Source organism: Danio rerio, chromosome 5 (genome assembly GCF_052040795.2).
Source record: "Danio rerio strain M-AB ecotype USA chromosome 5, GRCz13ab, whole genome shotgun sequence".
NCBI lineage: Eukaryota > Metazoa > Chordata > Actinopteri > Cypriniformes > Danionidae > Danio > Danio rerio.
Window position 1 is genome coordinate 76,667,250 of NC_141025.1, and position 23,754 is coordinate 76,691,003.

Consider the following 23,754-nt stretch of genomic DNA (forward strand, 5'->3'; position numbering starts at 1 on the left):
TGGTTAGGGAAGGCGCTTGTGTTGGCCTGCTTTTTCTAGTGAGATCTGGCAACACAGCTCTCTCTCTCTCTGTGGACTGTATTGTATGAGATCCCAGAGACCACAGGGGCTGATGGGAAAAACTACAGTGGATGTTTGGAGTACATAAAATCTTTAATTACATTTTAGTACCAATTCTCAGTATTAATAGTGACTTGCCAGTTATTACTATATTGACTGCTTATTAATCCTAATAAAAGCACATATTCTGCATCTTATTCCATAATCATAACTAATACCTAAACCCAATTACAACCTTAATAACTATTAATAGTACAAGCAATTTAGGAGTTTATTGAGCTAAAATTCATACATAATGGTTTAAAAATAGCAAGAATTACATCTTAAAATAAAGTGCGACTCAGTTTTCTACTCATTTTATATGCAAAAATGCTGTTAATCTAGGAAAAAGTAATAATAAACCCAACGACAACCTTAATAACGATTAATAAACAGCAAATTAGGAGTTTATTGAAGCAAAAGTCATACTTAATGGTTTATTAATAGCCAAAAATATACCTTAAAATAAAGTGTGACCAAGTTTCTAACTTATTTTATGTGCAAAAATGCTGTTTATGAAGGAAAAAGTAATAATAAACCCAATTACATCCTTAATAATTATTACAAACAGCACACTAGGAGCTTATTGAAGCAAAATTCATACTTAATGGTTTAATAATAGCAAAAATTATATCTTAAAAGAAGATGTGACCCGTTTTCTTCTCTTTTTATGTGCAAAATTGCTGTTTATGTAGGAAAAAGTAATAATAAACCCAATTACAACCTTAATAACTATTAATAAACAGCAAATTAGGAGTTTATTGAAGCAAAATTCATACATAACGGTTTAATAACAGCAAAAATTATATCTTAAAGTAAAGTGTGACCCAGTTTCCTTCTCTTTTAATGTGCAAAAATGCTGTTTATGGAAAAAAAGTAATAATAAATTCAACTACAACCTTAATAACTATTAATAAACAGCAAATTAGATGTTTATTAAAGCAAAAGTCATGCTTAACAGTTTATTATTAATAAAAAAATATACCTTAAAATAAAGTATGACCAAGTTTCTAACTTATTTTACATGCAAAAATGCAGTTTATGTAGGAAAAAGTAACAATTAACCCAATAACATCCTTAATAATTATTTACAAACAGCAAATTAGGAGTTTATTTAAGCCAAATTCATACTTAATGGTTTATTAATAGCAAAAATTATATCTTAAAATAAAGTGTGACTCAATTTCCTTCTCTTGTAATGTGCAAAAATGCTGTTTCTGTAGAAAAAAGTCATAATAAACCCAATTACAACCTTAATAACTATTAACAAACAGCAAATTAGGAGTTTATTGAAGCAAAATTCATACTTGATGGTTTAATAATAGCAAAAATTATATCTTAAAAGAAGATGTGACCCGTTTTCTTCTCTTTTTATGTGCAAAATTGCTGTTTATGTAGGGAAAAAGTAATAATAAACCCAATTACAACCTTAATAACTATTAATAAACAGCAAATTAGGAGTTTATTTAAGCAAAATTCATACTTAATGGTTTATTAATAGCAAAAATTATATCTTAAAATAAAGTGTGACTCAATTTCCTTCTCTTGTAATGTGCAAAAATGCTGTTTATGTAGAAAAAAGTCATAATAAACCCAATTACAACCTTAATAACTATTAACAAACAGCAAATTAGGAGTATTTTGAAGCAAAAGTCACACTTAATGGTTTATTAATAGCAAACATTATATATTAAAATAAAGTGTGACCCAGTTTCCTTCTCTTAAGTAATAATAAACCTAACTACAACCTTAATAACTATTAATAAACAGCATATTAGATGTTTATTGAAGCAAAAAGTCATACTTAATGGTTTATTAATAGCAAACATTATATATTAAAATAAAGTGTGACCCAGTTTCCTTCTCTTAAGTAATAATAAACCTAACTACAACCTTAATAAATATTAATAAACAGCATATTAGATGTTTATTGAAGCAAAAAGTCATACTTAATGGTTTATTAATAGCAAAAAATATGCCTTAAAATAAAGTGTGACCCAGTTTCTAACTTATTTTATGTGCAAAAATGCTGTTCATGTAGGAAAAAGTAATAATAAACCCAACTACAACCTTAATAACTATTAATAAACAGCAAATTAGGAGTTTATTGAAGCAAAAGTCATACTTAATGGTTTATTAATAGCAAACAATATATATTAAAATAAAGTGTGACCCAGTTTTCTTCTCTTTTTAAGCTGTTTATCGAATATTCTAGAAGGCAAAGCATTAAAAATGATCTTTATAATCTTGAGGGTCAGAAAGACAATGGAAATGTATTAAAAAAAACAGCTAACTTATTAAAAATGCAGAAAAACTGTTGTTAAACAAAGACTTTCATGGAACCTGCATGTAAACGCAGCTTCGTTTTTGTGTTAAAATGGTCTGCAAATGTTAAATACCTTCACAGAGGATCCGGATGAGAGACTCGAGCTGGTCACTTTGAACGGTGTCGCTCTTAAACCAAGAGTCAGCTCTAGGGAGAAAAAACACACAGAAAAAAGCAGCGCAGTTAAGACATTTACAAGATTTAGAGGTGACTGAGCTTCTTAAGAACGTCTAATGATGGCGTTCGGTCATGCCACCCCAAGAAATATTTACACAGCAGTGTTTAGATGTTGAATAGAGCTTCAGTCAGAGTGGATGGAGGCTGAAGTGGAGCCTTTAGTCTGTTATGTAAGCTGCCACAATGGCACCACATAGGGCTCATAAATTAGCATGGTGGCATTACTGCTAATGTAAACACTGCTCTGCGCCCTCCGTCTTCTGCAGTGGGATGCAAGTGAACAGATATCAGCATGAAGTGTACAGATTAGGTTTACGACAGTATCAGATTTTTTGGTAGCGATTAATTACTGCTAAAAAGCTTTAAGCATGATATATGATCAACACAGGCACACTGTGGATATGTACCCAGGTCTACATTTCTGAGGACAGCGAAATATGTAACTGGAGGTATGTCTGCGTGAGGTTTTTGTTTTGCAAATCCACCAGAGGCCGCTGCGTACACCTTTTGATGATCTTAAATTTCTCTCGCGCGTCCTCTTCTCACGCAAGTCCATCAGAGGGCGAAATATACACTTCAGCCGACCAGGCCAGCTTGCTGTGGACCAACCGACCAACTGTCCATGGCATCATCATGACACCCCGTAATGATAGTTTCACAGATGAAATGAAGCCAGACGTAAATCTGGGTGCGTATTTTGTGATCTCCAGAAATGTAGACAGGGGTGCGTATTCACAATGAGCCTGTGTCGCATATGATAGGGCTGCATGATGTTTGAAAAATCTGATATTGCAACTTAATTTTTTTATTTTATTAGGATATGTATACAGTTTCACACGTTTTCTGGGGAGCCTAACAGTAGTCAGCTACAGAAATTAAATGATAGCAATGCAAAAATAAATAAATAAATAAATAAATAAGTATATACATAAATAAATTGGTGTTTTTACGCAGTTGTAAAGAAAATATTTCTTATTTTAAAAAATCCTGACTCCTGACAAAATAATTTTTAAAGGTATTTAAAAACTGGTTATATTAAAATAATAACAACAACAACAATAATAATATTAACAATAACAACAAAAATAATAATAATAATAATAATAATAACAACAATAATAATAACAATAATAACAATAACAATAATAATAACAATAATAACAACAATAATAATAATGATAATAATAACAATAATAATAATATTAACAATAACAATAATAATAATAATAACAATAACAACAACAATAATAATAATGATAATAATAACAATAATAATAATATTAACAATAACAATAATAATAATAATAACAATAACAACAACAATAATAATAATGATAATAATAACAATAATAATAATATTAACAATAACAATAATAATAAAAATAACAACAACCATAATAATAATGATAATAATAACAATAATAATATTAACAATAATAATAATAACAATAACAACAACAACAACAATAATAATAATAATAATAACAACAATAATAATATTAACAATAACAATAATAATAATGACAACAACAATAATAATGATAATAATAACAACAATAATAATAATAATAACAATAAAATAATAATTACAATAACAACAACAATAATAATATTGATAATAATAACAAGAATAATAATAATATTAACAATAATGATAATAATAATAATAATGATAATAATAACAATGATAATAACAACAATAATAATAACAATAATAATAATAATAACAATAATAATAATAATAATAATAATAATAATAATAATAATAAAAATTGAGCTAATACTAAAACGTATCTCTGTCATATTCATAAAAAAAAATCACTGAATTTGTATTAAATTTTGTTTGCTATGCCTATGGTAAAATATCTGTTTAAAAAAATTATGTTCATTACATATAATTAAAACAAAATGGCATTGTAAGTAGGGGTCTGCAGTAATGACCAAAAACTTTAGATTTATTTTAACAACAATTATGGAATATTGTGATAAATGTGCTTAATTATTTTATTTATATCAGATTTATTTGGCTCCATCATAAACTTCGACCCTTAAAGTACCCATTGACAAGCATTGTTAAATAACCAAGCACCATTAACTTCTCATTTATTACTTCTAAAGGCACAAATTCACCATATATAAGTTAAGAGTTTTGATTTTTGGTTGAATACTCCTTTACAAAAATACATGAATTGAACATACAGCATATAACTACAAATCTTGATTACTTTTCTCCAATCCAAGGACACACAATGTGTTTTTGAAGCAGTGGAACGGAGATGAAACAAGATTTTATTTTTTAAGCTAAATGTCATGCATAAAAAGCTGTAAAAGATGCGAGACTGAAGTACAACAGTGAAACAAACATGTCCATCAAATGGACGCCGGAGGTAGCAAAGTGTAATGGAAAAATGTTGTAAAGTGTGTTTATAACTTCAGTTAACAATACGATTATTTTAATGTTACTTTCATGTTTTATCCTGAGAGATCTGATTTATTTAAACACATAAAACCGTCAATAAATTCCCAATAAAACCTTTTTGACCAAATACACAAGAATCAAACAATGGAGCTGTTTCTTAAATAAAACAGAGCTCTCGTTTACCGCTATCTCGAATGACTGTGCGATATGGCAGTGTCCTAATGCGGTCCGGTCTGACGGTAAACACTCTTTTACTGCAGGTCTATAGCATTAAATAATTTCCACCGCCTGCAAGACCTTTCAGAGGCAAGGATGAGCAAAGCACTTCCAAAAAAGGAAGATCTGACAGAGCTGTGGCACAATGACAAATAAGGCCCGTTGATGATCCTGAGAAGAGACAGACAGACGGAGGGAGATATGATGAAACCAGAAGAATAGTGATTGTGTTTATGCGTCAGGCGGACCAAAGAGGGTGAATTATGATTATATGACGGGCTCTTGGGCACATATGCCAGTCAACTACTTATTTTATGCACTTAAAACTGTGATGTATACAGTAAGCTACAGTTTGCATGGTGCATATGTACACTCGATAACAGTGTGTAAGATGCAGCTTTGGATGGGGATTCAACAGATATAGTGTTTACATGGAATACATGGAAACTTTTGACATATAATGACTAATAAACACACACATAAATATATACATACGTTATATATACACTACCTGACAAAAGTCCTGTCGCCTAATCAAGTTTTAGAAAACAGCAAATAATATCTTGACTTCTAGTTGATCATTTGGTATCAGAAGTGACTTATATGAAAGGCAAATGCCTCAAGATTACGCTTATTTTACCACAATAAAATATGATCATGCCTTAACTATTTAATTAGGACATTAAGGTCTGACTTTGCCTAGACTAAAGTCTCATCACTGAGCAGAAATAATGTCCAGTATAGAATATAAAGTCCTGCTGCAGTGGAGACAGAATGAATATTGTGTCTGACTCCATCATGAGCTTGGAGGACTGCATCCATACGTCACTGACATGACTCAAATCACTGATTAATAAAGTCATCTGAAATGGCGAATAAAGCGTTCCTGCAGGACTCCCAGAGTTCATCAAGATTTATCTTCAATGCCTCCTCCTTCATCTTGCCCCAGACATGCTCAATAATGTTCATGTCTGGTGACTGGGCTGGCCAATCCTAGAGCACGTTCTTTGCTTTTAGGAGCTTTGATGTGGAGGCTGAAGTATGAGAAGGAGCGCTATCCTGCTGGAGAATTGTGCCTCTCCTGTGGTTTGTAATGTAATGGGCAGCACAAATGTCTTGATACCTCAGTCTGTTGATGTTGATCATCCACTCTGCAGATCTCTCGACGCCCCCATACTGAATGTATCCCCAAACCATGACTTTTCCTTCACCAAACTTGACTGATTTCTATGTGAATCTTGAGTTAATGCTGGTTCCAGTAGGTCTTCTGCAGTATTTGTGATGATTGGAATGCAGATCAACAGATGATCCATGTGAAAAATCCACCTTCTGCCACTTTTCCAAATGATCAACTAGAAGTCGAGTTATTATTTGTTGCTCTTACAACTGAGATCGACGACAAGACTTATGTCAGGTAGTTTACTTATGCCAGTAAACTACAATTCAACGGTTATTTTATGCAAAGTAGTGTAGTGTAGGTTAGTTAAGAGTATGTTTGGTGCATATAAAGCATATATACTATAATACAAATAACAGTGTATAACATGCTGCTATTTTTGGATGGGGAATTCAACAAATATAGCATTTACATGGAATAACTGGAAACAATTGCCTTATACTGACTAATGGACACACGTTATATATACAATGTGAAAAAAATTCTAGTTGTCTCAACTTAGTGTACATCAATCAAACTGAAAAAAAATATTAAGTTAATCATCGCGTAACTTAAAGATTTTAGTTGAAACCTGATTAATTTAATCTAATAAGTTAAAGCAACATAAAAATATTTGTTGTCTTGACTTTACGTCTTAAACATTTTTTACAGTGTACTTACATAAATAGAAGAAATATATATACACATGGGTGAAGCATAAAATTTAGTCGCACCCACAAATTATAAGCACCGTTACTACAAGTATTATACAAACATATTTATTGCATTTGAAATCAACAGTAATCAAACTAACAAGCAAAAAAATAATAAAATAAAAAAAAAAAAAATATATATATATATATATATATATATATATATATATATATATATATATATATATATATATATATATATATATATATATACATATATATATATGCAAGCGTAAGGAAAATATGCCTTAACGAAATCCCGTGATCATAAGAGCATAGATTTTTATAACAGAACTGAGTGACCAAAGCATACACGGAGCGCTCACCGGCCCTGCATGCACTGCTTGACATGAATGAATCTGTTATCAATATAACTGTGCTGTTCTCACGGGTGCTGTCTGATATTGCACTGATGCTTTTGACATATACTGTGCCTTATTATATGCAAACGTCATGTTAATAGCAATACCGGTCTTTTTATGAGTAGCAATATTAGTTTACTCAGTGTAAGCCCGCTTGCGATGGTGTACGTGGTGTTACATTTGACATATAGCTGCCGCTTGCACAGCGGACAGCATCTGGCGATTATATGAAGGATTAAACTAAAGCTCTGGTGCTAGATGTGGCAAACAGTTACCTGAAAATTCCATTCCACAGACTTTTCATAGCGGACTTGAAGCCAACGGAAGTCTTTTATCCACTCTTGGAAAAGTGTAGATGGTGGATTAACATTCAGCACATGATCACTAGTAAGATGTGTCATTATTTGTAACTGTAGATGTCATGGTTTCTACAACTAAATCTGTCAGTGTTATCTTCATTCTCATCTTCAGCGCTTTACAGTTTTCCGCGGTAGCAGCTCTCTCTGTCATCCCAAGCCAGAAGGCATTGACTGAGTGATTGACAGCTGATATTTTAGTGCTAGAGCAGTGGTGGGCCAATAAGAAGAGCGCGAAGGCGGGGCAAGCATTACGGACTTGGCTTTGTTTACTGCAGCAAGTTGACATGACAACTGTTTTAAACCATTCCTGAGCGCTGCGTTTCACGTTTCAAGTGCAGAGATGCATTCTGCGTCAATGCATTCTCCCGAATCTGCGCATGTGGTGAACATTTTGCAGTAAAAACTGCTCGCACACAATTTTATGCACTCACACAAATGCTCCCAAATATATTTTTAAGAGTTCACACTTAGCTGATGATTGATAATAAAGCTAGTTTGGCGTGCTGTCCTGGGAGAGAGCCCTGAGCTTATAAGATGCTCGAGCCCTGGGCTCCCTCCCGTTGCAAGGCGAGAGGGGAGTTTGAGCTCAGGCAGATCTCGATGACTCCCCCTCTTGCTTGTTGTAGCTAAGTGTCAGATATGGATGCTGAAAGGTGTACTCAGAGTTTAGCTAAAGTATTTGGATTAATTATTTAGGGTGCTTGTTTTTGAACTGTGGGAGGAAACCGGAGGACCCGGGGAAAACCCACGCGACCACGGGGAGAACGAGCAAACTCCGCAAAGAAGTGCCATCTGGTTTGGAAAGGAATTAAACCAGGGGCATTCTTGCTGTGAGGCAACAGCGCTAATCGCTGGCCACCGTGACGCCCGTTTGAAACTAGGGAAAGTAGGGTTGGGTGGGGGGGTTTCTTCAAGACGAAGATATTGAGATGAGAAAAGTCTGGTTATTTATAGTGAGTTAAGGATCGTCTGATAGGATAATCAGTCATTAGCTAAAGTTGGAACAGCTGTGAACAATCATAAGCACGGGATCCTCTCGAAATTTGTCTATAAATAAACTTCACTTGAAGTCGCATAGATAAAATTTTGGGCGCATATGCAACCAAAATGGTCGCAATTTCAAGCCCTGGATTTAATGTTATTTAAAACTGGTTTAAGTGTTGGTTAAAGTGTCAGAGAGATGAAAAGGTGTGTTTTCTACAGCTGGTTTGTCAACCCCACTCACCTGTGTGAAGCACACTCAGAATTGCACAACATTTTTAAGCTCAATCACATTGTAAAAATATGTTAAACAACAGTTTCCATATTTTGCGATTGCCAAGTGTTTTGCCTTTATTTACGGTTGTGAACTGCATTATGGGATGTGGATCTCTGCTCTGTTGACCTTTGATGTTGAAAATTCAACTCTACAGTTCAGCAAATTTACTTTTATTGACATTTTAGTAGTCTGAAACAATATAATGTATAGATGAATAAGTGCTGGCAGTTTATTACAAGGTTTTTGAAGCATAATATACAACAACAACCGACAATACAGCACTACTAACTATTAAAAATATTCATAAAAATCACTTTTATTAAAGTTAAAAGTTGTTGGAAGAAAGATCAAGATCACATAATGCAAATTAAATGCTTAAATTAATGGGAAAAAAGTCAAAAATAAAAACATGAATCACAAAATATGCAAAACTCACCATATTTTTACAGTGCACTACTAGCCAACTTTGAGTTTTACTAAATTTAACTTTATTAAAAACCAAATCTTTTCACTGAAAAGGAAACGCAAGAGACCAGAGGATGAATACTGCATATATACAGTGTGTTGAGAAAAGGTTTTGGTGGAGCTGTCTCTTTTACTACATTTATAATTAAAGCAACATCCGAGTGACTTGTGTTTAATCATCTCCCACTGAAAGCAACCACAAGCCTTTCCACGAAAAATATTATCGTCAAGTTTATATGCAAAGCCACTAAATGGACTTACTCATGCACTACTTGAATCATGGAGGAGGAATGTATGGAAATATTTTCATTATAAGGGGTGAAATTTCCAAAAATGGCTGCCAACACTGAGAATATGCACAGCTTGCATTTCAGTTTGTTCCATCAGCTCATGAAAACATCTGTGAAATGCATGATACTGCTGCTTTCCGACTCATTATGATCTTTCAGCCATCTCTAGCCTTTCATTTTCATCCTTCTAGGCCTGTGACTGAAATGATCGGTGCGGTTATCTGCAAATGTTGAATAATGAAATAATTCTACTGTGATATATATTGTGGTTTAAAGCTAAAGAGTGCAAAAGCATCTATAACAGCTGATTTAAGGAGCCCTAAAGAGGGTCTGTGTGTTCAGAATTCGGTGTGAAGACATCACACGCTCTGTGAAATTCATCATTTTGTGGTTTGATGCCATTTCAGGTTTGGTTTCTGTGCTGTGTAAAGACGCCTCAAGTCACTTTTTGCTCACCAAAGCTGCGTTTATCTGATAAACAACACAGGAAAAACAGAAATAATCTGGAATTATTTGATTTAGTTGTGCTGCCTGATGCTTTTGCAGAATCCATGAAAAAAAAAATGTGTTAGAATTTTAATACAAGATTCCCACTTTAAGCCAAATACCAAATTCCCAGACTTTGTGCCTAAAACGCTGAATTTCCATTACCTGTAATAAAGACATTAAGACCATAAATTCACCCTCTGCTGATTTAGACCCAAGTTATGAAACATAACTGGATAAACTAGTGTTCTTACACCTTTTCCAAAGTCAAATTTAAGCACTATTCAAGCATTTTCAAACTATTCAAGCACTTAACCAGTTTGGTAAGTTACATACATACTATAGCATATATATATACATATGCTATATATATAAGTGTGTGTATATATATATGGATTTTGTCCTTTTGTTGTTTGATAAATAATAAAAACAGCAGCAGGAATATCGCACGCTGTCACTTTAAGAATAGTGCGGCTCCGAAATGCTTTCTCTTTCACGTGTCTTTTGATTCTTAACTTGTTTGTTTATTACACAAATGAGGATTAATATGAATAATAATCAACACCGTGCATGTATTTGACCATTAAAGCGCTCGCATTAAGATGGCGTTAGATGTGCGTGTGCTCTGCTTTCTGAGGCTGAGCACGGACCACGCGCACACAGACACGCACAAACACACACACATAATACCTGTCCGAGGCTAAGCGCAGCGCGCACACACACAAAAGCACGTGCTCTTTCGCGCTTTTAGGGTGCTTTCACACCTACACTTTTGTTTCGGAATGTATCTCGTTTGCCCAGTTAGCGCGGTTCGTTTGGCATATGTGAACAGGGCAATCGCGCTCTGTTCCGCGCCAAAGTAATCGCTCGGAGATCGCTTGAATGAGGTGGTCTCGGCTCAATTGAAACGAACCCTGGAGCGGTTCGATTGCAGTGAGAAAGCGATCCGATCCGAGCGCGGTTATATCACAGTGTTTTATGGATATGTAATAGGCTTACGGCTATATGAAGAGAGAATTATGAGTAGGTCGGGAAGTTTCGCGAGTCTCCGGATGCCCGCAAACATGTGATGATCTCCCAGTAATCTCGCGTCTCCCTCCCGGTCCTCAAATAGGCATCGTCGCGCACCCTTCTCACCCCTCCCCACCGCATCTCTCCTCAGACACGTCACGCGCACCCTGTCAATCACCACCAAACCACCACCTCTCCTGACAGCTGAGCGGGACGCTGCAAAATAAACCCTGACACTGACCAATGTGAGGAGAGTTTACTCGCACGTGACTTGTTTTAGCTCTTTTGGTCCGTTTAGAAACTTTGCAGTGTGAAAGCGAACCGCTCCAAAAGCAAAGAGCAACAATGTAACAATTGTAATCTCTGTTTCGAAACAACTGAATCGACTCACAGGTGTGAAAGCACCCTTAAAAATATGAATGATGCGCATCCCGTGCTGAAAAAGTTACATCACAGCACATCTTTCAGTCACTTTCACGTGGAACTGGAAAGGGGGCGGTATATGATGAAATAATCGTTTATCTCGATTAATGGTTTTTCATAATCGTTAGAAGCCGTAATCGAAATCGAAACCGGATTTTCGATTAATTGCACAGCCCTAGTATATATATTAAGAAAACATCCCTTAACCGGGTTACGGATTACTTACTTACTGTAGCATTTCAAAAAAAATTACAGTTGAAATCACAGCCAATTTTTACGGTGTTGACCTTAAAATGGTTTTAAAAATATTAAAAACTGCTTTTATTCTAGCCAAAAAAATTAAATCCTTGCTCTGGGAAATATTTAAAAAGAAAACAAAATAACAGGAGGGTAAAAAATATTGACTGCAGGTGTACAGCACTTATTTTAAGAATGCATTAATGATAGAAATCTCACCTGTTCTCTGCGGAGCGGCAGCTGTGATGATTCGAGGACTCATGTTTACGGCGGTGGAGGACGATGAGAGTGAAGAATGTGACGGAGGGTTTCGTCCGTCTTTGATCTCGATGCTGAGGAAGGTTTTCATGCTGGAGTGGTCGGCTCCTGCAGATGATTCTCCCTCAGGAGTCTGCACTTCTTCTGAAAAGCCACATGCACTCCTGACATTTTGACTGCGAGTCTCTGAGCCGCCCACTGCTGCGCGTGATTGGCTGGAGAGCAGTTTAGGCTGGGCTGACATCATGCTCTCGCTGACATTCCTCCCTTTCTTTGGGATGGAGGAGGAACAGGACAGGGTGTCCCGGGACTCGTCTGCTGACACTGTGTTTGTAGAATGAGAGAAACTATGAGCGCTTCTAGGTGCGCTTGAGACTGGTTCGGTGAACTTCAGCATCCGGTCACGGACAGAGTTGGTGCGAATGAAGGGCCCGGAGTATGATGTCTTGTTTCTAAAATCTGAAAAGAAATTATTCAGTTATTTAAAACTGAAGAAAAAAATAAAAAAAATAAGAAAAAATTGCAATAAAAGTGTTTGATTTTCAGAATTAATCATCATTGGCATACATAGAATTTTTGTTTCTTACAATGGAAGTCAATGACGACCATCAACTGTTCTATGGGGATGGGATGTGATGCTGGAGAAAAAAATGGGTGGGAAAAAAACGGAGTGATATGTGCGTTATCTCACAAAAAAGTTTTGCGTTTTGTCGCAAAGATGTTTTGCGTTAGCTCGCAAAGTTTTGTGTTATCTCGAAAAGATCTTTTGCTTAATCTCGCAAAGATGTTTTGCGTTCCGTCGCTAAGATGTTTTGTGTAATCTCGCAAAGGTATTTTGTGTTATCTCGAAAAGATCTTTTGCTTAATCTCGCAAAGAAGTTTTGCGTTCCGTCGCTAAGATGTTTTGTGTAATCTCGCAAAGGTATTTTGCGTTATCTCGCAAAGATGTTTTGCTTTATCTTGCAAAGAAGTTTTGCGTTATCTCACAAAGATGTTTTGTGTTATCTCGCAAAGATGTTGTGCGTTTTCAAGCATAGAAGTTGTGCCTTATCTCGCAAAGATGGTTTGCGTTATCCAGCAAAAAAGTTTTGCGTTATCTCACAAAGAAGTTTTGCGTCATCTTGCAAAGATGTTTTGCATTCCGTCGCAAAGATGTTTTGTGTTATCTCGCAAATATGTTGTGCGTTATCTCGCAAAGAACTTGTGCCTTATCTTGCAAAGATGGTTTGCGTTATCCAGCAAAGAAGTTTTGCGTTATCTATCAAAGAAGTTTTTCGTTATCTATCAAAGAAGTTTTTCGTTACTCAAAAAGATGTTTTGTGTTTATTCGCAAAGATGTTTCGCGTTATCTCACAAAGAAGATTTGCGTTTTCTCGCAAGGAAGTTTTGCTTTATCTCGCAAAGAAGTTTTACGTTATCTATCAAAGATGTTTTGCGTTCCCTCGCAAAGATGTTTTGCGTTATCTCGCAAAGATGCCTTTATTCTGGATTGATGTGGACATAAATGGAGAACGTTTCATGGGTCTGCTGTGCCAGTAACGTGACTAAATGTGCAATCCCCAATCAGCTTTCAAATGAACGAACATCGCAATGCAGTGGATTATAACAAATAAAATAAAATCAATATATGTTAAATTTGATCTTTTTGACTACATTTTATTATATTACTATTATATTTCTTTCTAATATTACTAATATATTATTAGTAATTTGCTGTTCATTCATTAGATGAGAGGTTCAGAGCGTGATAACATTGTTCCATTAATATAGAGAGCACAGCGACGACTTCAACAAGCAACTGGCTTGAAGCAATCAAATGCTTGAAGCATTTGGCTTTTTTTCTTTTTCTTAATCTTTTCTTACTCTTTTTACATGCAAGTTTATGTGGGTGTTATATATAAGTAATCATGTATGTGCATATTGATATGTATATGTAGGTAATTATAAATGTTAGCATGTTTTTTTTTTTTAATTTTTTAAAATTATTGTTCTGTATTAGCTCAGATTATTTGCTGTTCAATATTTTTTATTTTAAAATCTCTAATATTTGATTTCAGATTTTGGTGTCCAAAAACTCTTTGAAATCTCATTTGAAACTCATGGAGAGAGATATACGATTCAGTTTTTTGTTAGTTTTTTTCTAAAAGTTAAACGTTTTTCATACACTCTGTTCTAAACATAAATATTTAGTTTATTTAAAAAAAACACACAAATGAACACATTACTATAAATTATCACCATTTAAATCCGGCAAGAAACAAGAAAGTAAGAGTTAAGGGTTATTTATGCAAAGAATTAAAAATAATGTGTATTGCATGTATTTTCATTGTATGTTAACTGTGGTATGCTGATTGTCTGTAATATTTTGTGTTGATACAATTTCAAAACACACTGTATATGAACGTATTCATATTTAGTTTCTTGTCAAAACACATATGCACATATTATCATTATTCTACAATGAATAAAAAAATGGCTCAAAGTAAGTGCAGTGTAAATGCAGACAACAAAGTTTAGACCCTTAAAAAAGTCCTCATAACAGTACTTCATGTGAACTGACTGCTTTAATAAAGTCATCTGAAGACATGATTATATATATAAAGAAGAGATGTAATTAAGCCTTTCAGTCCTGTATAAACACCGATCAATGCACCCGCAGAGCACATCAAATTGTCTTCGCCGTTTCTAGCTTGACAGATTTTTAATTTCTCGCTGAACCGCCCCTTTAATTCCCTCTCCGTTTAATTTCACTGTGTCTAGAATAAACAATTGTGATTGTAAGGTTATTAGTTCCATCTCATATGGGACTTTTGCTCCCTAGGGGTCATGCAGGATGTTTTGGTTTCTTCAGAAGGGGGAAGGAGCAGGACAGGCTGATTAAAGCATTAAAAACACTGGGCCTCCAAGCTTGTGAATGTAATAATCATGGCCCTATTAGGTCATAAGGAAGAGCTCAGATCTTGGGATAATGCCTGCTTGACTGCGAGGAGGTGACATCTTCATACTTTAAACAAAGGCAGAAGGACATCGACTTGGCCACGGTTGCAGCTGGGGAAGTCAGATTCAAATGGAAAAAAACCCTGAGTCTAATTATAAATAAACATATTCAGCTACGCAAGGGCAAATCTATTTTTGGCTGACCTTCAGCTGTGTGTTTTGGTACTGTATGTGGGTTTGCTGAACAGCTCACCTGTATCTTTGCCATTAGTAAGTGACGCCAAGAAAGAGTCTCGACCTGATGACGCCTGAGGGAAAACAAAGCATCCAAAATCAGCCTTTTGTGACAAAATAATACAGAGCAATGCATTTTTATTAATATTACCTAAGTAACAAATAAAATCTAACAATTTTTAAGTAATGAATACATGATACTTATAAATTAATGAATAATTCAGTCTATTTAATTGATTTAATCAGGTGTTATTGAAAAATAATATATATTTAAAAATTATATATATATATATATATATATATATATATATATATATATATATATATATATATATATATATATATATATACATACATATATATATATATATATATATATATATATATATATATATATATATATATATATATATATATATATATATATATATATATATATATATATATATATATATATATATATATATATATATATATATATATATATATATATAATATAAATAAATATAAATATAAATATATATATATATATTTATATATATATATATATATATATATATATATATATATATAGTATATATATATATATATATATATATATATATATATATATATATATTATATATTATATATATATATATATTTATATATAAATATATATATATATATATATATATATATATATATATTTATATATATTTATATTTATTTATATTTATATATATATATATTTATATATTTATATATATATATATATATATATATATATTTATATTTATATTTATTTATATTTATATTTATTTATATATATATATATATATATATATATATATATATATATATATATATATATATATATATCATGTATATATATATCATGTGACACTGAAGACTGGAGCAATGATGCTGAAAATCCAGTTTCAACATCACAGGAATAAATTGCATTTCTTCAGGATAATTATGCCAAAACAAATACAAAAATACAAAGAAATGCAATTTATATTAATATTAAACAGTTTTACAGTAATTAATGCATTATACGTTTAATTAAGGAATAATTCAGTCTTTTTAGTGAATGAATTAAGTGTTATTTAAAGGATTTTTCTATTCAGAGAAGAAATTCCACTACACAAATATGAAGCAAAGACTGTTATTTACTGTCAAATCAAATTAGAATTACTTTAAAAAATTGTGTGTCACTTAAAACTTCAGCAATGAAGCTGAAAATCCAGCTTCGATATCATAGAAAGAAATTACATTTCAAAATGAGTTATTTTCATCAGTATTATTATGGCAAAATAAATACCAAAATGACAAAATAATACAGAACAATGCAATAAAATATTAAAATTACCTCATTTAAAAAAAAAACAGTTTTAAAGTAATTAATACAGTATACGTTTAATAAATGATTAATTCACTCTTTTTAGTTGATTAATTAAGTATTAATTTTTTTTTTTACAACTTTTGAAGAAATGAGAAAAATTCCAACACTGTTTCCACACAAACATGAAGCACAGACTATTTTAATCTTTTTTAACATTTAGCCAGGGTCAAATTCATCCAACACAATCTCACGGCAATTCGTAACTTTTTGATTTAGTGGCAATTTCGAATGAATTCGTTCAATCTAATTTTTACAATTTAGTACGATTTGCTCATGGTTGGGTTTAGGGGTGGGGTTAGGTGCCACGCCTCCTTTTTAAAATCGTACAATTTCGTACGACTGAACTCGTACGAATTGGTACAAATTAGCCACTAAACTGGCAAAACGTAAAATACCTACGTTTTCTCGTAAGATCAGGCTGAATTCATCACATAAAAAAACAAACAAACATGCAAACTGAAGACTGGAGCAATGATGCTGAAAATCCTGCTTTGACATCGTATAGGAATAAATTACATTTCAAAATAATGTTTTTCATTTTCATTCATTCATTTTCTTGTCAGCTTAGTACGTTTATTAATCAGGGGTCACCACAGCGGAATGAACCGCCAACTTATCCAGCATATGTTTTACGCAGCGGATGTCCTTCCATATTACACACTCATACTCATTTTAGCTTTCCCACTTCCCCTATACCACATGTCTTTGAATTTGTGGGGGAAACTGGAGCACCCGGAGGAAACCCACGCCAACACAGGAGAACATGCAAACTCCACACAGAAATGCCAACAGACCCAGCCGGGGCTCGAACCAGCGACCTTCTAGCTGTGAGGTGTGTTTGACTACTAGTTATAGACTATCCCTTTAATGCCATCTAAAAGTGATGTAGTGTCAGAGAGTGGCCTCAGCGGTGATGGACTCAGTGAGCAGGTGGACAGAAATAAAACAGGACGACCTCAAATGAAGACAAACAGTACCTCCTGGTGGAACAAACAGCACCTACAGTACATACCTTCAGTCTGGAGCTGTCGTCTGGTCTTTTACTGCTCAGTGTGCTCTCCTGTGAAGCCGCCGTGCTTCTGAAGTGACTCGAGTCCAGGCCATTCTCAAGTTTCTTCCGCTGCTGATCACTTTGTGGAGCCTCTGAGTTTATTCCAGATATTAAAGGGGTTTCTGAGCTCACTTCGTCTCCAGCCGGTCCTGACGGAGAGCTCCGGTCCCGCAGAGTGTCATGGCTGTGCTCTGAAGGAAGTCAAAAACAATTTCATTCACTAAAATAAAAAACTACAAAATTCACAACAGATGGAAAAACTACAACTAATAATAATATAAATAAAAATGAGCAAATTATTAAATATTATTTATTATTAAAAATAATAATTAGTAAAAATCATTGATTAATTAGCACCCAAATCTATGGCAAAAAAATCTGACCAGCGGCTATTTAGAAAAACACCTGTAAATACACTTTCACAAACATTCATTCATTCATTTTCCCTCGGCTTAGTCCCTTCATTCATCAGGGGACACCACAGCGGAATGAATCGCCAACTTATCCAGCATATGTTTTACACAGCCGATGCCCTTCCAGCTGCAACCCAGTACTGGGAAACACCCATACACTCTCATTGTCACACAAACACTCATACACAACGCCCAGTTTAGCTTATTCAATTCCCCTATAGCGCATGTGTTTGGACTGTGGGGGAAACCGGAGAACCCGGAGGAAACCCATGCAAGGAGAACATGCAGACTTCACATAGAAAAGCCAACTGGCCCAGCCAGGACTCGAACCAGCAACCTTCTTAGTGCTTCAAATGAATCGTCTTGATAACGAGTCTTTAGCCGTTTCGGCATGACGTCGATACGAAACATTAACCCCGCCCAATTGTTGCAAACACGGGAAAATTTAAACCCTTGGCCCCGCCCGCAAACACTGTGGCAAAGAAAAAGAAGAAGACAAGCACTGTAGCAGATCCCGGTTGAATCAAGTCATCAAGATGCTGTGCTCAGCCGGATATTATCGGAAGTGCGAGGGAAAGTTAGTGCTATTTTCTCTACCCAAAGATGAAACTGTGAAGAGTCAGTGGTTGAGGTTTATTTTTGCAAAAATACCTCAGAATTATAGCCCAGCCTTGTGCTGTCGTCCTCATTTTTCTGAGGAGCAATCTACACGCTTACAACGGGGCATTCGTCGGCCTTTGTTGAAGGGAGGATCAGAAAAAACTATTGATGTATGGGAGTTTGTCAGAGCTCAACAGGAACTTTATCAGTACATGGATCAGTGGATTATGGATCAGTTTCAGTTTCGCCCACCACCTTTCCTAAACCCAACTGATAGTGTTTTCAAAAGCACTAATTGACCCACCCACAACCTTTCGTAAACCCAACCAATAGTGTTTTCAAAAGCACTAATTGACCCACCCCCTGCCTTTTGTAAAAAACCTAACCGATAGTGTTATTTAAAAGCACTAATTGACCCGCCCACCACCTTTCCTAAACCCAACCGATAGTGTTTTCAAAAGCACGAATTGACCCGCCCACCACCTTTCCTAAACCCAACCGATAGTGTTTACAAAAGCACGAATTGACCCGCCCACCACCTTTCCTAAACCCAACCGATAGTGTTTACAAAAGCACGAATTGACCCGCCCACCACCTTTCCTAAGCCCAACCGATAGTGTTTTCAAAAGCACTAATTGACCCGCCCACCAACTTTCCTAAACCCAACCGATAGTGTTTTCAAAAGCACTAATTGACCCGCCCACCACCTTTCCTAAACCCAACCGATAGTGTTTACAAAAGCACGAATTGACCCGCCCACCACCTTTCCTAAACCCAACCGATAGTGTTTTCAAAAGCACTAATTGACCCGCCCACCACCTTTCCTAAACCCAACCGATAGTGTTTACAAAAGCACGAATTGACCCGCCCACCACCTTTCCTAAACCCAACCGATAGTGTTTACAAAAGCACTAATTGACCCGCCCACCACCTTTCCTAAACCCAACCGATAGTGTTTTCAAAAGCACTAATTGACCCGCCCACCACCTTTCCTAAACCCAACCGATAGTGTTTACAAAAGCACGAATTGACCCGCCCACCACCTTTCCTAAACCCAACCGATAGTGTTTTCTAAAGCACTGTAGCTCCGGCTACATAATTCACGCTCTCCAGAAATGTATAAGAGGTACATTTTCACAACGAGCCTGTGTTCTAAATGACACCAGCCCATATGATTGCATATTTACATTCAACATCATCTTAACTCTATTTTGGGTCTTTTCTTCCATGTATTTCACATAACCGGAACAATTGTTATTAGTTTGAAAGTCATTTCCACCCCATAAAAATATACTTTATTAAAGGTGTGCTTGTCGCAGTGTAATTATTCATTTAACTATGGAGTAATATTGATTAATTACATGTACGTACTCTATGGTTAGGAATGTGGGTTTGGTTTAGGGTTAGTCACATGTAATTAATTGTAATTACTATAATTAGTACTAGATTACCATTGTAAATACATTTGACTTATGTAACAAGGACATCTTAAAATAAAGAGTCTCAAAAAATATATATAAAAACGGGGCATTCGTCGGCCGTTTGTTGAAGGGAGGATCAGAAAAGACTATTGATGTATGGGAGTTTGTCAGAGCTCAACAGGAACTTTATCAGTACATGGATCAGTGGATTATGGATCAGTTTCTTCCACCATTTCACAAGTGTAAGTAAGTGCGATTAAAATGGTTGCCTCCTTGTTTTCTCTAGCTTGCACATTATGTATGTAATTGGTTGAAACTACGGGAGGTTTCCAGGATAAATAACAAAACAGGAGGGTGGCTGGAGATGGGTCTGAAATGAGGGAGACTCCCGGGAAAAACAGGAGTGTTGGCAGGTATGCTCACACATACACTATGCACTCTGACTACTTCTATATTGTTGATAAGCTGTGCTGGGCACTTCACTCTCTCGCGATGAACGCTGTCGGCAAATCGCAACAGACTGTCATCAGTCCAATCAGCGCAGATTAGCTTCGCGCTAAGGAGGGCTTCGGGAACAAATGAATCCCTGAACGAATCATATGAGAGTCGCTGGGAAAATTAGGTAAAAATAAATGCAGATTATAAGACCATGAAAGTGTTTTATTACCTTGCATGCATATTAGACTGTTGTTGGAGACCCTTAAAACCAAAATATGACCCTATTTATTGTATAAAAGTTTTTTTTTTAAAACTAAATATATAAAAAAAAATCTAAATATGTGTTCATAACATAGAAACTTAACTAAAACTAATTAAGCCAATAATAAAACAAACCAAAAATAAAATAATTAAGGCAAAAACTCATTTAAGTACACATGAAATCAAAATTAAGTATATTGATTTTGTTAGCTCACATTGCTAGTTTTGTTGCGAACTATTCATCCGTGCACGTCATTAAGAAAAAAATTATAGTTTGTAGGGATGTAACGGTATCAGAATTTCATGGTAATACCTCGGTATGAATGGCACGGTACGGTATTTATTGAATAATTTACAGGAAAAACAAAACTAATAAAAAGACTCTAAAAAAGTGCCAAAAGTGTTTATTTACCTCAGCACTGAACATATCAATGACATACAAATTAGCCATCTATCTGTTAGCTTTGAAACAGAAACTTCAATCTTTCAATTTTAATAACAAAAAACTATTAAACCATATAAAAAAAAATTAAGTTTCAATTTAGTATCGTTGAAAACTCATCACATTCAACATTTAATCACTCACTCACTTAGATAGAGATGGGTTTTTTAAGGAAAATGATCATATAACTATAATCTGGTAAAAGCTGGGATCTCTGGGCATGTCCCCTGCAACAGAAAAAAACCCTCTCATTTGGGACTGAGGATTCTGGGACAGAGAGATATGATTTAGCCAAGGTTGACAGCAGTGGGTAACGTTGTGCATTGTCTTTCCACCACTTGAGAGGACAAGCCATGAGTGAGATAGAGGTCTCTTTGCGGTACAAGTCAATGTCTGCATCAATCTAACAAGTGTGCTGTGCTCTGCAGTCCCCATGACTGTTATTAGTCGTATTCCCTGACTTATATTTCACCACAGTCTGGCAGTGCCTCCATACTGTTTTTTTTCTTTGTCTGTCACCTTTTCTCCTTTTTTCGTATCTTTTAGAAAGAAACCGAAATGCTTCCACACATCCGATTTAAAACCCGCTTTAGGTTCGATCATTTCCAGCTCTTTTTCTTCCCCACTACTAGCAGCACACTCCATTTCCGCATTAATGGATCTGTAGCGACAACAGACCGCAAAGGATGATGGCCACGCTTGGGCTGATGGAAACTGTAGTTCCCGCTACCTCCCGTTCGCTTCATTTGCCTAAAAAAAATTTCTCAGAAATAGTTTTATTGAGTCATGCGCCTACGGTAATATTAAAAAATGACTATTGCGGTATGACGGTATTTACAATATTATTACATCCCTAATAGTTTGCTCGTTTATTCTTCAATTGAAATTTTGAGAAACTGAAAATGCACTTTCTGTTTGCATTTACATTTACATTTACATTTAGTCATTTAGCAGACGCTTTTATCCAAAGCGACTTACAAATGAGGACAAGGAAGCAATTTACACAACCAAGAGATACAATGAATAAGTGCTGTAGGCAAGTTTCAGGTCTGTAAAGTCTAAGAAGGGAAGTATTAGTAGTATTAGTATTTTTTTATTTTTTTTGGTACAGTTAGTGTGATATTCAGAGAGGCAATTGCAGATTAGGAAGTGTTTGTTGTCAGTTAAATTCTCCGATTAGGTCTGTCTGTGGTATTGGGCGTGGCTAACACACCTAACCACGCCCCTCCAGCTGTCAGTTTTGACAAGAAACAGAAATGATGAGCAGGAGGAGTCTATTAGGCCGTAATAACTTTCCAAAATCCCTTTTCCCGAGATCTTTCTAAATGAAATGCCTACTTTACTACATAAAATCAGCTCACAGTAAAAAAAACAAGCCATGCCCACGGTTTTCTCATTTAATATTCTGTTTCTATAGTAATTGCGTCACAATATGAAAAATAAAATGGTTGCATCTTCCGGTTCATGTGGACTTTAAAAATGCTAACTGTATTAACCTTGGTCTGAAGCGCTGGAGTTCAGCCTCTTCCTCTGATGGGAGCTGTGACTATCGCTGGACTCTCCGGAGTCTGAGCGCTCTCGGTACGAGGGAATGACCTCTGATGAGGACGAGCCATGATCCCGCTCAATCCGCGGAGTTAGAGGACAGGAGACTTTCTCTCTGACCAAAGGATCCAGAACTAAAACCATGTCAGGGCTTGAGCCTACAACAGAAGAAGCACACTGTGAGCACTAGGACAGCACAATAAACCCAATGCATCACATGAATGACTGTAGGATGCCTGAGTGTGCTCCATGCTAGTGAGTGGGCTTGACAAACCACCTGTAGGACACTCTTCCTCTCTTTATGCACCAGGCACTTTGTCACTATGAAGCGCATGTTAGATATAGCATTTATTTTTAAATACACCCCATTATTTAGCACGCGATCGCTTTTGTTTTCAATATCGAACTCACTTAGTGATTACTAAATGCATAAATGCACATCTTTCAGGAAGATGTCCATAATTTCCATTAGCATGTGTGCTGAAGTGCTACAATAATTCCAATGCGTTTTCTACATACATGTAGCTATGAGCTGACAAAATGAGCAGAACTCAGCCGAAGGAATGTCAGATGGTTATTGTAATGAGTGGTGCATGCTGGGTGGAGATAGGACATTTCCTCTCACATTTCCTGAGTATATATTATGCACACTCGGGGCAAAAAGGGGAGCAGGACACAGACATCCAGACAGAGGGAATACATGGTGGGCACAGGAAATGACATTAGCGTCAAACCTTCATCCCAGAGCCTGATATCTGCAAAAGAAATGC

At 35.2% G+C, this 23,754-nt stretch overlaps 1 protein-coding gene across 43 annotated transcripts in view; it reads right to left on the reverse strand.

Annotated features, from left to right (window-relative positions):
* The window catches only part of smtnb (smoothelin b), a 162,451-nt gene that overhangs the window by 46,405 nt on the left and 92,292 nt on the right, over positions 1 to 23,754 (reverse strand). For 36 of the 43 annotated variants that reach the window (XM_087254449.1, XM_087254448.1, XM_087254443.1 and 33 more), the window contains 5 exons: positions 22,936 to 23,142; positions 17,826 to 18,055; positions 15,446 to 15,500; positions 12,217 to 12,714; positions 2,499 to 2,572 (listed from right to left, as the gene is read on the reverse strand). In XM_087254449.1, coding sequence (XP_087110575.1) covers positions 2,499 to 2,572; positions 12,217 to 12,714; positions 15,446 to 15,500; positions 17,826 to 18,055; positions 22,936 to 23,142 — 1,064 coding nt within the window. The remainder of the gene's footprint in view (positions 1 to 2,498; positions 2,573 to 12,216; positions 12,715 to 15,445; positions 15,501 to 17,825; positions 18,056 to 22,935; positions 23,143 to 23,754) is intronic. The other 7 variants (XM_087254456.1, XM_087254455.1, XM_087254452.1 and 4 more) reach the window with 1 other exon arrangement.